At 42.3% G+C, this 13,369-nt stretch overlaps 1 protein-coding gene across 10 annotated transcripts in view; it reads left to right on the plus strand.

Annotated features, from left to right (window-relative positions):
• Positions 1-13,369, plus strand: part of LOC140279964 (rap guanine nucleotide exchange factor 6-like) — a 120,938-nt gene that overhangs the window by 76,943 nt on the left and 30,626 nt on the right. For all 10 annotated transcript variants that reach the window (XM_072375190.1, XM_072375191.1, XM_072375192.1 and 7 more), the window contains 7 exons: positions 2,141-2,321; positions 5,621-5,757; positions 7,280-7,438; positions 8,374-8,526; positions 9,710-9,874; positions 10,968-11,075; positions 11,473-11,676. In XM_072375190.1, the coding sequence (XP_072231291.1) occupies positions 2,141-2,321; positions 5,621-5,757; positions 7,280-7,438; positions 8,374-8,526; positions 9,710-9,874; positions 10,968-11,075; positions 11,473-11,676 (1,107 nt within the window). The remainder of the gene's footprint in view (positions 1-2,140; positions 2,322-5,620; positions 5,758-7,279; positions 7,439-8,373; positions 8,527-9,709; positions 9,875-10,967; positions 11,076-11,472; positions 11,677-13,369) is intronic.

The raw sequence follows: 13,369 nt of genomic DNA on the forward strand, positions 1-13,369 counted from the left end.
TTCAGCACTATTTCCTGCAGATTTTATGCAGTTTTTCTCTCAGAAAATGGACAGGATTGAAGCGACTCCTGCCTGCTGAATGAACTGGGCTCTCACTGCCGCTGGTTTACATCTGCAGCTCTGTACTCTCCAACATTGCCCTTTCTTTCTTGATTTTTCTCTTGGTCTTCACATTAATGTAATAAAATTACAAGGCGAAAATTTGTCCAAGAATTCCTAAATCCGAGGTGAATTAAAGGAAAAAACCCTTTTTAATATAGAATTTGTACTCATGAGATAAAAAGATGCTCCACAATTTCATTAAATCATTGCAACTCATTCTCTCATTTATTATGTTCGTCTTTAATCATTGGTGTGATGAGGACTTGTATTTCATCTTCTTCAGTATTTTGTCTGGCTTGTCCGTTCACATAAATTAGACCAAATTAATTGCATCCGGTGCGCTGGGAACAGGAAAGGCTGAGCAGCTGGTCCCTTTCTGTAGTCTTCTAAATAGCTGTCCAACCTAATTTATGAAAACAAGAGTAGGCTGTGGCTGAACTTGGGATGCACTGTGGGCTCAATCACCTTGCCTCAGACGAGCCCATAAAACCTTTTTGGCCATGCTCCAAATCTCAGGAGAAACCAAGACCACAACTGCACTGCTTGTTAAAGAGTCCGTCTTGTAGGGTGTAAACTAGGACATTCACTTTTTCTGTATGAAATGTATCCCATCTAAATCTTCTCTAGTCCAGTCTGCTCTGTTACCTCTGCCACAGTGCTGGAACAGGTGAGATCTCCATCTTAATGTCTGAGTTGAAAAGTTACTTTCCTTGGCTCAAAACCTTTTCTCTGTTCTGCAACAAACCCCCCCCAAGGATGGTGGACACCAGCACAGTGAGGTTGCTGCATGATCATTGGAGATGAGGAGCTGTACACCACTTAAAACTTTGAGGACAAGCTACAACACCTTTCTGAAAATCATCAAGGAACTTAATTGGTTTAATCATAGGGCTGAAGAGGGTTGAAAACCTCTTTTTCCAGTCATAAATGCCTCAAAACTAAAATTTTCAAAAAAAAGAACAAACATAAAGCAAATTGCAGAGACCACACCACCTCTGACGTCACCTTGGCTGAGTGCCTAATATCACACTGATCATCATAATATTGAGCAGAAAAAAGGGGCGAATGCTGCATGCAGGGTTTAAATTCGGTGGTCAGTTCTTTCTCAGACTTAAGATTAAAGACTTGGTCATCATCCTTCATCTAGAAAGCGAAGAAAGTGCTTGAGCAGTGTTTTAGAGACACTAATTAGCTTGTCATAGTCTTTTACTTTGAAAAGACTTTCATTCACTGATACATTTCGATTATCACAGCGAAGCAAAGATAATCCTCCTCAAAGGTAATTCTCTGTACAGCTTGAAGGTAAAAAAACAGCATTTCATCCATTTAACGATACTAATCAATACATGCATTGACCTTTTTACTCTCTCTTAGCTTGGAATTCAGAATTCAAGAATAAGTGCTAGAGAAGTGAGTGAATTCTCTGCCTGGATTATTATATTAAAAAAATATTGATAATTTTACTACTAAAACTGGAAGAGATGGCAGTGAAATCCGACAGTCAGTTCCTTGATCTCTTAGGAACATCCGCAAAAGCCAACAGATGGCCAGCGGTGCTGGTGCTGCCACTGGAGAGCTCCTCCATTCACCTCCAGGTTGATGGTTCAATTCCCACCTGACTTGAAAGCTCCCCCCGCCCCCTGCCCTTTTAGGTCCATACTCTGCCAACCGTCTGTCTCCCTGGAATTGTTGAATTGTTGCTGCTCGATTTGAATATTTAGCTGTTGGCCTGCGTCTTCAAGGCTCTGGCTGGGACTCAGAAAAGGTCCACAGGTACAACTGCTCCTTTGAGCTTTAGAAATAAATGGAGAAACAGCAGACATGTAAAGATGAAATGTGCTGAAATCTGAATTCACTTTGTTATAATTATGGGACATTGTTGATTGCAAAGGTTTTCGCCTGGAATTTGGCTTCCTTTATATTACAATTTTTCTATGTTTCCTGATGCCCTCATCCTGTAATTGCACATATTTGACCTATTTGCTACATCGTCTTATTGTTGTGCTGTTAGCAAACATCCACTTTGCTCATTCTCCAGGCCACAGAGAGCGACCTGGGAGATGTTGACCTGTCAGGACTTCCAGAGACTGCAGTGGACAGTGAGGAAGAGGAGGAGGAAGACGAAGACCTGGAGAGGGCTTCAGATGCACTTCTGAGCCGAGACTTGGTCCGAGAGTGTCTGGAAAAAGATCCAGCCGACCGCAACGACGACGACATCGGTCAGTCTAACCCCCACGGTTTTCTCATTTTCAACTTTTTATTCTTTAACCTTAACCAAATTCATACCATCAATCCTCTTTTATGTGAGCAAATTGATTCTGTTGGAAAACACTTTTCCTCTGAAAACCATAACGTGGTTTATGCCTGCCAATCGGTTTTTGGTGCTGATCAGTTTGTTCTTAACAGATGCATTCTTCGCTGATCACAGGAGATCATAGAAAATAGGAGTAAAATTTGTCCTCTGAAGAGGACAGCTCTGGTAGATCCTGTTGATTCGATTGGCTGAAATCCATTTTGGGGCCCAGGTGCTTCTAGATGTTTATAGAACATTATGACTCTTTTGTGTGGACCCTCGCGTTGTCATAGTTATTGTTAAGGGATGTTGTTCTTGGTGTGAACGGCCCTTAGCTAAAACAGATTGCATTTAGTGACAGTCACACTTTGCCTTCTTGGACACGTGCATTGGAGCCATACGCAGGGGAGATGCACAAGTGGCCCTCTCTCTTAAAGACACCCCGTGTAGTGTTGCCTAAACAGCCGTGCCCTTCCTATGTCTATTTTTAAGTAGGCAATCAGAGAGACATTCTCATTAGCGGGACCCAACTGAGGCCTGGAGGAGAAGGTGACCACATCAGAGAGCTGAGGGAGGTTGTAAAGGCCTGGCCTGCTGTGTGCATGCCAGGGGGCCGGCCTTCTCATGGCCTGCATGATTCCAGTTTCAGTGCATTTAGCGGATAAACTTAAAGTAGAGATGTGCAGAGGGGAAGTGCATCTAACCCGAGTTAAACCCCGGCCCAGTACAGTTCAGTTTTGTTTTATTTCAATTATTTTTTTTAATCAACTCTGTTCATCCTTTACAGAGATTTTCTGGAAGGCTTTTCCTCAATCAAATTGAAGAAATGGATGACACGGCATGAGAAATAACTCTTTCTCACCAAAAAACAGTTCTACTGATCTAACCTCAGAAAAACTGAAAAACTGAGATAACCTCAGCTGAAGCTACTCGATTCGCTGCAATGCCAAAAAAAGTTATCACCAAAATCAAACAGCTTTTATTGATTGATCTAATTTTATTGTGTCCCGCCGTGACAGAAACTGGGGGTCAACCCAGTACAGAAATTTCCTCCGAGCACAAACTCTGAAGATGCATCCCAGAGTCCACACCATGTATGTCACACCACAGTTCAGAGGTGTGTATCAGCACAGACTGTTAAATGCAAGATCTTACCAAGATCTAACGGCTCTCCTTCACTTCCCCTCCCCAATCAATACCCTCAAATACAAGCTGCAACCCGGCCAAAAGCAATTCATTCCTCACCATAGTGGCCTTCTGATGAATGCGAGGCACAAGAGTTTCAATGTCCAGCATCGCAGAAACTGTGAGTCAACCCATAATCAAGATTACCCCTGAGCACGAACTGTGAGGATGCAGCCAAGAAACAACAGGGTCAATGCAGTTCACACCAGGATCAACACATCAGAGTTCAGAGGAGTTCATCAACGTCTTACCATCGAGGCTTGAATAAAACATTCCACCCGTTGTCATGAAGTACACATGACTTTTATTACCCATTTGTATTACTAATCTAATGCTGCCTCACCGTCGTGCCAAATTACTGCCACAAACCTAATGTCTACATTCTCACAAGTATCCAGAGATCTGAAAGACATTGTTCATCACTTCCTGGACCCCCTCCGCTGATCACATCCCCACTAAACCCTTCACATCTCTATTTTATAGCTGCATGACTTTGCTTCTTGAATGTTATCTCCCTGGTTCTCTCGATTGTGCTTTTTTCACACGTCCACTAAATGAAACACACCGAAAGCAACCTGCAATCAACAGTCATAGAGCAATATACAATCCGTGTTTCCTCAATAAAATTCTGAATTCTGAAGTCAAAGTTCTCTCTAGGCCTTTGTAAGGATCGGCTTTTGGCCCACTTCTCTTTAACCTTTACATGCCTGCTGGGTGATATAAAGAATCACAAAATATTCTGCCATCCATGTGGGGATGATACTCTGACAATTTGACCCCTGTTAGCAAAAAGGTCTACTGTGTTGAATAAATGATTTGCTAAATGCCGATAAACTTTTTACCCCAAACTGTGGTTGATCACAGCCTTTAGGACAGTCATGTAGCAGCTCCATGTGTTGTAGTAATCTGTAGTGTTATCACAGGAAACAATGTAGCTGTTTTTTTATTTCGGTGTTTTTTTCATCTGAAAATCTGTTATGTTAAACCACTTGAAGGACAAAACTCAGGGGGGTTGGAGGAGGAGGCAAAGGAAGAGAGTGAGCCAGTAACAGCAGGGTTAATATGTGGAAGGAGCTGTGCCTGAACCAAGGTCGCTGTGTTCTCGGTGCAGAGGAAGCGGTGAGAGGGAAGAAGTTCTCAGCAGAAATGTTTTGATCAAGAAGGCAGCGTGAGCTGTGTCTTTATTTTTCATGTTTGATTTTGAGGACTGTCAAAAGTGGCATTTGAGATGAAGACGCGATACTGTGCGTCCCTCATCTCTTGCTAAGCACTGAAGTATTTAATTTGAACATATCCAAGTGTTTGTAGATGGAACTGAGATGAGACGAGCTGTCGATAATCTCTTGACATCAAAGTGACAGTGGGGGGTGCCATGGTGAGGTTACGCACACCATCCTATCTTACTCAGATGCTGTCTTGAGCTCCTGTTTTCTAAGACAACTCCTATTCGTAAGGTTTTGCAGTTGTGAGCGCTTAAAGTCTTTCCTGCAGACGTCGGTGTGCATCCATCCATTTTCTACGCCCTCTTTTTACAGTTCAGGGTTACCGGAAGCTGGAGCCTATCCCACTTCTGCATCAGTGTGCAACATTTGTTTTTCTTGTGTAAAATGTGTGAATATACAGATGAGTTAAACACTGTCACTCAGTTTTCTCTAAAAATTGTTCACATTTTTTTTGTTAGTCTATGGAACAGAGCGGCGTATTCGTGTCATCTGGAGGCCAAAATTTACCAAAGTAAATGTAGTGTGCATGCATTGCATTTTTTTCCAAAGCACATGGACGTCCACAGACCAGTTTAAAGTAATAGTCTCCCCCAGTTATCTCAGCAAGTCGTGATGATCACTCGTTGTTGTCCAACACAGCCTGTATGTAATGCCATGCTTTCATGTTGGGTTGATCAGACATATGATCATCTGAGTCATGTTGCTTTGTGAGCACAAATTGAAACAATATTTTTCTCCAACCCTTTCATTTCCCACCTACTGTCTGCTTCCTATTTCTTAATGCATTTCTGTGTTTCTGTTTTTTTGTACCAAACAGAGCAACTGCTCGAGTTCATGCACCAGCTGCCTGCTTTCGCCAACATGACCATGTCTGTGAGGAGGGACTTGTGCAGCGTCATGGTGTTCGAGGTGGTGGAGCAGGCTGGCACTGTCATCCTGCACGACAAGCAAGAGGTATGACTGGAGTCAGGTTCTAAGTTCAGAACTTCAAGTTGTAGAATAAATGCAAAAGTGTGTTTAATAGAAAAGAAGAAAGCACGGACATTTAAAGCAGTGCATGCACACATCTGCTAATGGTGGTTTCCTCATCCTTGCTGTCCAAAGCTGATTCACACACAGAGGCTGCTGTGTGCTGAAACGCTTCATGCAGTAAGGCCTGCCAATCGTTTGAGCAGCTGCATAGCTAATAAAGGAAGTTACATGCCTGAAAAAAGGAGCTGTGTCCTGGCTGTTTGGTTCCATACAGGCAGCATTACAACTGAGAGGGCGATAAATGGCAATGAACTAACTGCCCACAGTCTGGAGAGATGGGAAGTAAACATAACCAAACACACAAAAAAGATACATGGATAGGCTGCTGACATCACATGTGTATATGCCTCCATGCTGTCTGTGTGAAGCCGATTGATTGGCAGTTCTCCTCCACTCCAGCGTCTCTCTGGACTCAAGTTGAATGTCAAAGGGAAGCACTCATCTCCTTTTCGAAGTCAGAATGACTTGGCTAAGTGAGTGTTGGAGGGAAAGGAAAATAAAGAGCCTTAAAGTGCTCCAATAGAAAGAAAAATGCAGGAAAGTGCTTGAGCGGACTGAAAGGCAGAGAACAGGGAGCCAGCAGTGAGTCACAGTGAAGAGTGAAACCTGCTCGCTTCTTCACTGGCTGTAATAGAATTTCTAAGAACTAATTGTTTACCCACATCCACAGGCTGCTCTAAATATTCATGAAGCAAATCCTGAGGCTATGTACGACAAGAAGCATTTTATTCATGTAAAATTGAGAAAAACTGCCCCTCGGGTACTTTTGTTTACAATATATCCTATGTGTAGTTGATTACGTTTCCTCGCCTCACCTATTACCATTTCATCACTGCTGAGGAATAAGGAGAACCACAGGTGGAATGGAAAAATATTGGAACTGATGGGGAGAGAAAGTGAGAAGCGCTGAGAAGAGAATTGGGGATTTGCTAGGTAAAAAAGTGAATGAAAAGGCAATGAGAGGGAAATATCAGTTATCGCTGTGGAGGGAGCCGAGAGCTCGTTCACTGCCTCTATCCGTCTGCTCCCACTCGCAATGAATGGCTTGTTATATTATCCCTGCCAGTATTTTCTTTCAAAAGCCACCTGCAGAGAAACAATACCTATTCACTAACATACTCGCACCTCACACAATGCCCATGGTGCCCACAAAATCTGACATGTAGGTTAGTATTATGTTGCCATTTCTTTCTTGTGCAGCTCTATAGTTGTGTTAATCAAATGATTTAAGAATGCAGGTAATGATGACGCTGATCCACAGTCAAGTGATTATATATTCTATTCTGGCTTGATTCACCCTGATAATAGTAGTTTTAACAGTACAAAACAAAATGTATATGTGTGTATCAACTGTTGAGAAAAAAGCAAGACAACCACCTCAACTGAAAACCCCAAAAAGTTTCAGACTCGCATCATTTTGTCATCTCTGTGCACCCGTCTCCAGCTGGACCACTGGTACGTGATCCTGAATGGAGCGGTTGAGATCAGCTATCCAGAAGGCCGAGCGGAGACTCTTTGTATGGGCAACAGTTTCGGCATCTCACCCTCACTGGACAAACAGTACATGATCGGAGAAGTTCGCACCAAAGGGGACGACTGCCAGGTAAAGAGGGCCGATAAATACAGAGGAAACGCTTGTTTCTGCATGGTCACCTACAGCTGCAGGGTAACTGTTAACAGAAGCACTCTGTGACAACAGTTGTCGTAGTTTAGAAGAGAACATTTGGTGTCTGACACTTCTTGGCTTTGAAATCAAAAATAACCTGATACTGTTGAGTGTTTTTATGATTACTGTACACATACATGGGGAAGGTGTGTGTTTTATGCTTAGCCTTGCAGTGTTTATCAAGCAAAACCTGTCACAGTGCTAAAATGTCAGAGCTGGGTGTTTCTTTTTTCGTTTCTTCTTTTGACCAAACAGTAGAGGTTTGCAACCATGGCAAAAACAGTGTTTCCTTCCTGTATGATGCACTGTCAATCAGCAGTGTGTTTTCCACTTATAGAGATGCAGCTTTCTTTAACAGACAGTCTTATTATAGCTGTGAACTTTTTTTTTTTTTTAAAGCCTAGCGTTTACTTGTAGATCCTTTTGTCCACCCTGCCCAGTTCCTCTACTGCACACATAATTTCCTGTCCTCAGATACACAGGAAGTTGCAGAGGTAGGTCTTTGTGAGACAAATGCGGAAACAGATTATTTAAACATAAGACGCTCAGCAAGCCACAGGGCCATGTCTTAGCACTTTCTGTTCAGTGCGATTCACAGAGCAGTTCGTTAAGGATGCCCCTGCAAAATGGCAAGCTGAAATGATTTCGGACCTCCGTTCCTTCTTACATTTAGCCTTATTTCATCAGTTTTACTTCATTAAGAGAGAAGTGCTGTTAGACATTCCTTCCTCCATCAGTCCGTCTCTTCCATGTCTCTCTCAGCACGCTCTCATGCTTCTTCTTTGCTGTTGTTTGAGTACCCGACTGTGGTGCAGAGCAGTGTTTTGCTCTACTACAAGTTCACCCGCTGTCCCCATGTCATCCTCGACCAGTTCGTCTGCATCGCTCAAGAGGACTACTGGCGCATCCTCAACCATGTGGAGAAGAACACGCACAAGGTGGAGGAGGAGGGGGAGATTGTGATGGTGAAGGAGCTCCGCGAGCTTGACCGCAGTGGGACAAGGAAGGGCCACATTGTCATTAAGGTTGGTGATTGTTTCAGTGGAAGACTCCACTAGAATTCCTTTTGAGACTACAAGCTTTGTCCGTTGTATGTGACCCTGACCTCTGACAAGGATCAGTAAAGATAAACATGATTAGTGTCAGTGCAAAATGTGAATAAACTGAGACTAGTAAATGCTGGATGCAACATGTGCAAGGTTTAACAACAAGGTCAAGTTAGACAGTTGTGTTTTTTGTGTTCCTGTTGTCCAGAAATACATTTAACCTTGTTCAAAGACATGTCCCAACCAGGATGAGACAGGACGAGTCACCCAGAAGGCCTATTGTTAAGCTAATAAGCATGTTTAATCTAACCCCAAGCTTGAGCTAAGCTCCTAAATCAGAAACTCAAAGGGCAAAGTTTTTGCCCTTTGCTTTTTTTCTACTGTTCAGCCCTACATCCCAGCATGCCTTTGATTGATCTGACCACCACAACCATTCCCTCGCAATACGGCTTCTTGCAAAAACCTCAGGACAGCTGCTCAATGTTCTTTCTTGATCGTTACGAGGCACCACTAGCACTATTAGTGTTTGCCGGAGCATTTTCTTGTATGCTACATTGCAGCCTTCCAAAGCCTTTTGATCCTTTTGCTCAAGCTCCAGAGGCAGCCAGGTATTGATCGGATAATGGACCTGAGTGATTCTCTTGGCTGCCGCTCAGAAGAGAGCTGTTGGCTCTAAAACACATCCAGTGGAGATGAGTCAATTCACAAGTGTTAGCATTTCCGCTTCTCTTTTCAGACTTTGTTCTTTTTGTGTCTGACAAAAAGTGGCTGTCTTTCTAGTTTCTGTTCCCCGTCAAAATGAGTCGTTTCCCTCTGCTTTGGTGACGCTAACAAACTTGGTGAAAAAGGAGTAGTAGAGTTAATGTGGCTTAAATTCTTCTTATGAATAAAAGTCCTTTAGACATTAAAGTCAACAATTCAGCCCCAAATGTTTCCTGTATTTTACTCCTACTCGTGTGTGTGTGTGTGTGTGTGATTTCTTAATGGGTGACTGACAGCTCAGTTCGGTAACTGCATCTTAATAGAATGTCCTTGTCACTTTTCTGATTAATGTTGATGTAATGTATTCAGTCTGCAGGTGCTTTTATGTCTGCTTCCTTCGGAGTGTGCAGTGTCTTCAGTGTGTGTGTATGCTTATGTGTGTGTTTGTTTTTGACCCAAGGGAACCCCGGAGCGTCTGATCATGCACTTGGTGGAGGAGCCATCAGTGGTGGACCCCACCTACATCGAGGACTTCCTCCTCACCTACAGGACCTTCCTGTCGAATCCAATGGAGGTTGGCAAGAAACTTCTGGAGTGGTTCAAGGTGGACTGCCTTCGAGACACGGTCAGTGTGTGCGTGTGCACAGTGACGTGTATGTCTGTCTTTGCGAGGGGAATTTTGGCCGGGCAAGAAGTCTAGTTTGGTGAATTTAGGAAATCTGTGTTTGAAAACATTAAAATGGATGATAAGCATATCCATCCATAGCATATGGATGATAAGCCTGTATTTTCATCAACGCCATTAAACAGTTACACTAAGTGATGATCTTTATGCTCTCCTTCATCGGCTCTCCTTTCGTATTCAGGTATGTTGATGGATATTCATGTTTTGCTGCTCACATTCGATCAATACAAGTTCAGCAAGCTCAGCTGTGTTTGAGCCAAGTAGCGATTGGTTCAGGTCTGATGCTCCCGTTGTCCATAACTGCTTTAACCTTAGATTAGTCTTGTACTGTCAATAGTTTTTATGTTGTTGTCATTCAGGCTCATAATCTTCCACGTCCTTAATCAGGATCTAATCATGTGCAGAGTACACATGAAGAAAGTGATAGAATGTGGAAAGAGGAGGGGAAAAGATGTGTGTTGATGTGTTGCTAGTCTGACTGTAAAGGTGAGAACGATGTTCTCTCCCACATCATTGTTTACCAGTCAGTTTAGATTTGTGTTTTTTCTTCTAATTATTTGTGACACAAAACTGATAAGTCAGCCGTAAGTGGTTTAAACATTTCTCTGCAGTCGGGCTGCAGGTCACTGAATAACCCTCCTGCTGTTATCTTATGTTACTAGCTTGTTGCCTTTTTTTTTCTCTCCAGAAAATGAATACAAATACATTTATTATTGGAATACAAACAAAACCTAACCTCTGGAATGTTGTTCTGCTAGAGTGACACTTGCATTACTTGTCCTCATTAAAATGAATTGATATGTTTAATAAAAAAAGCCTTTAGCATGCCACTGTGCCCTTTAGTAACTCCCAAACATTAATGAGCTGCAGTTGAGTAAAACCTGTGATCCACAACCAGCATTATCGACACTCAAGAGCTCTTAACAAAGCTCTTATCAAAGTAGGTTGTGCAGAAAAGCGTCAGGTTTAAATTTGTTACAGGAACTCTGTATGCTCTGTTGTCTGAATAAAGACATTGTTTTTCCCCTCACAGGTAACAAGAATAGTCTTGTTGTGGGTCAACAACCACTTCAATGACTTTGAGGGTGACCAGGCTATGACGCGCTTCCTGGAGGATTTTGAGAAACATCTAGAAGCTACAGTAAGGCCAAATCCTACGTTTAACCTTCATTTCTGCTTCCTCTTGGTGTTTTTCACTCGGCTCTCTATGATCCCCATTTCATACTGTCCGCTTTGACTGTTTAATCTCTGCATATCAGCGGATGTCTGCATGAATTATATGTTTATCATTTGTATCCTGATTCCTCCCAAGGTTGACTTCAGTGGCATATTAAAAAAAACAAGCCAACACTCATCTCAACATTTCCATAGTTGTGTCACCTTCTTAAAAACTGTTGTTTTTAACAGCATGTTCATAAATTTCAAGAATTAATTTCAATGTTTGTTTTCATCTAAAACTACACGGGTATAAAGGCACGAGAGCACATTTTAGTTAAACTGTCCTCAAGTTAATTTTTGAATTTTTCCCTCCTCGTCAGAAAATGAAGGGCCATTTGAGGCTGCTGAACATTGCTTGTGCAGCCAAAGCAAAGTGGAGACAGCTCACCCTGCAAAAGGCGTCCAGGGAGTCGCCTCTCTACTTCAGCGTGCAGGGGGGCAGCGAGAGAGGATTTGGCATCTTTGTGGAGTCGGTGGAAGAAGGAAGCAAAGCTGCAGAGTCCGGACTCAAGCGAGGAGATCAGGTGAGACAACGTGATGTCACGGCGCATACAAAGCTGTAGGATATTATACCTCAGTTCTTTTCTAAAGAGCTTTATTACTTTACTTAGTCTTCTAAAAAATAAAAACAGTGCTTCCTTTTTTCTCATCTAGTGTTATTTTAACAGTCATAGCATAATGTTACATAGCTGTAACTATGTAGTAGTTTAGTTAAGTTGTATCCCTCCTAATTGAGGAGTCCAACCAGCATCCAGCCGCTCTTTAGATGAAGGTAGCAATGATCTTATGATGTTACAGAACCAAATATTAGTTGCAGTAGGATGTATGATGCAGATCAGCTTGTTATCAGGTGGTCAGAAGTTACACAAAGAAGCAGAAAGTAAACCTTTTACCTCTTTTTGGTTGTGCCCTCTTATGACCTGAACCTTTCAGTGGTTGCAGAGTCAGCAGTTTTATTTGGAGCATCTCAGATGACAGTGTGGTTAAACTACAGTTGTAGAGTACAATGTCTCCATAAATATTCTGACCTCGTTGGACCAGTAAATGGAGTGGAAGTTATTTAAGCTTTAAGTGTGTGCACGATCTGTGTAACATGTTAACAGGACAAATTACGTCAAAATTAAATGTGTGCACAGTGGAAGAAAATAGTTCCACCTCTCTGAGAGGCAGGTTATCTTTCTTTGCCTGGCTACAGTGAGACATGGTGTAATGAATCTCTTCTCAGTATTATGAGCTTCACTGTATTAAGAAATAATGTGAAAACAATACATTTATCTGATCATTCACCAGATAACCAACCAAAGGTTTGATATTGTTAGCTGTAGCCTGAAGGTTGGGATGTTGGCTGTAAGAGGGCAAAGAAAACTGTTAATTGATAAAAGCTGGACTGGGGAGAATTTACTGTTGAAATGGAAATCAGAGAAGGTTACAGCTCTTTTCATGTACGGTTCTCTCAGCGTCAGAACACAGGATCAGAGAGTTAGAACACTTTGGCAGGCCAAAAAACAGCAGGCCAACAATCTGAGTGTGACCCAGTGCAAAGCGCAGATGTGGCTGCTGGTTACCATGTTTGACCTGTGACTCACTGTGCAGAGATGTGAAAGTAGAAGGTCTCGTGCACAGAGAACCGCAGGTTTAAAAGGATGCTGTTTCTCCATCTTCATTTGTTGTCATGTCTGTTTACCCTGGCTGGTTATCACACAGCTGATTGTTTCGTTGACCACTTCGGGTTGCCACCTTGAATCACGGCTGAATCCTTTTAGTCCTGTGCTGAGCGTGTCACATTGAATAAGAAGTTAAATAACTCCTTATTCGCCATTAGGTTCCCTGTTTAACCACTATGAGTCTTCAACATTTACATTTAGCTGGTTTTTCACTATATATTACCTGAAATTGCACATTTTCCTTCTGCCTAAACAGATTAATCTCCTCTAAAGGTGAAATGAAATGACAAGCTATTACTGAAACACACACTTCCCTGTTTTGTGTTATTTAAAAAGGACTTGACTCACACACTTACCTCTTAAGCATTAACTGAACTTCTTTGCTGAGATAAGCTGAGTCAAGAGATTTAAGAATAACATCATGTGCAACCCTGAACATTAATGTGTTTCATATCTCAATAAAGGAAAATCCAGCTGGTTCATATCAGAGGGCGCTGCTTAACTCCAGACCAATTCTTAACAAAAACAATGAGTCTGCGGCACCTGTTATAAG

Source organism: Leuresthes tenuis, unplaced genomic scaffold (genome assembly GCF_036924035.1).
Source record: "Leuresthes tenuis unplaced genomic scaffold, fLeuTen1.0.hap1 SCAF_21, whole genome shotgun sequence".
Taxonomy (NCBI): Eukaryota; Metazoa; Chordata; class Actinopteri; order Atheriniformes; family Atherinopsidae; genus Leuresthes; species Leuresthes tenuis.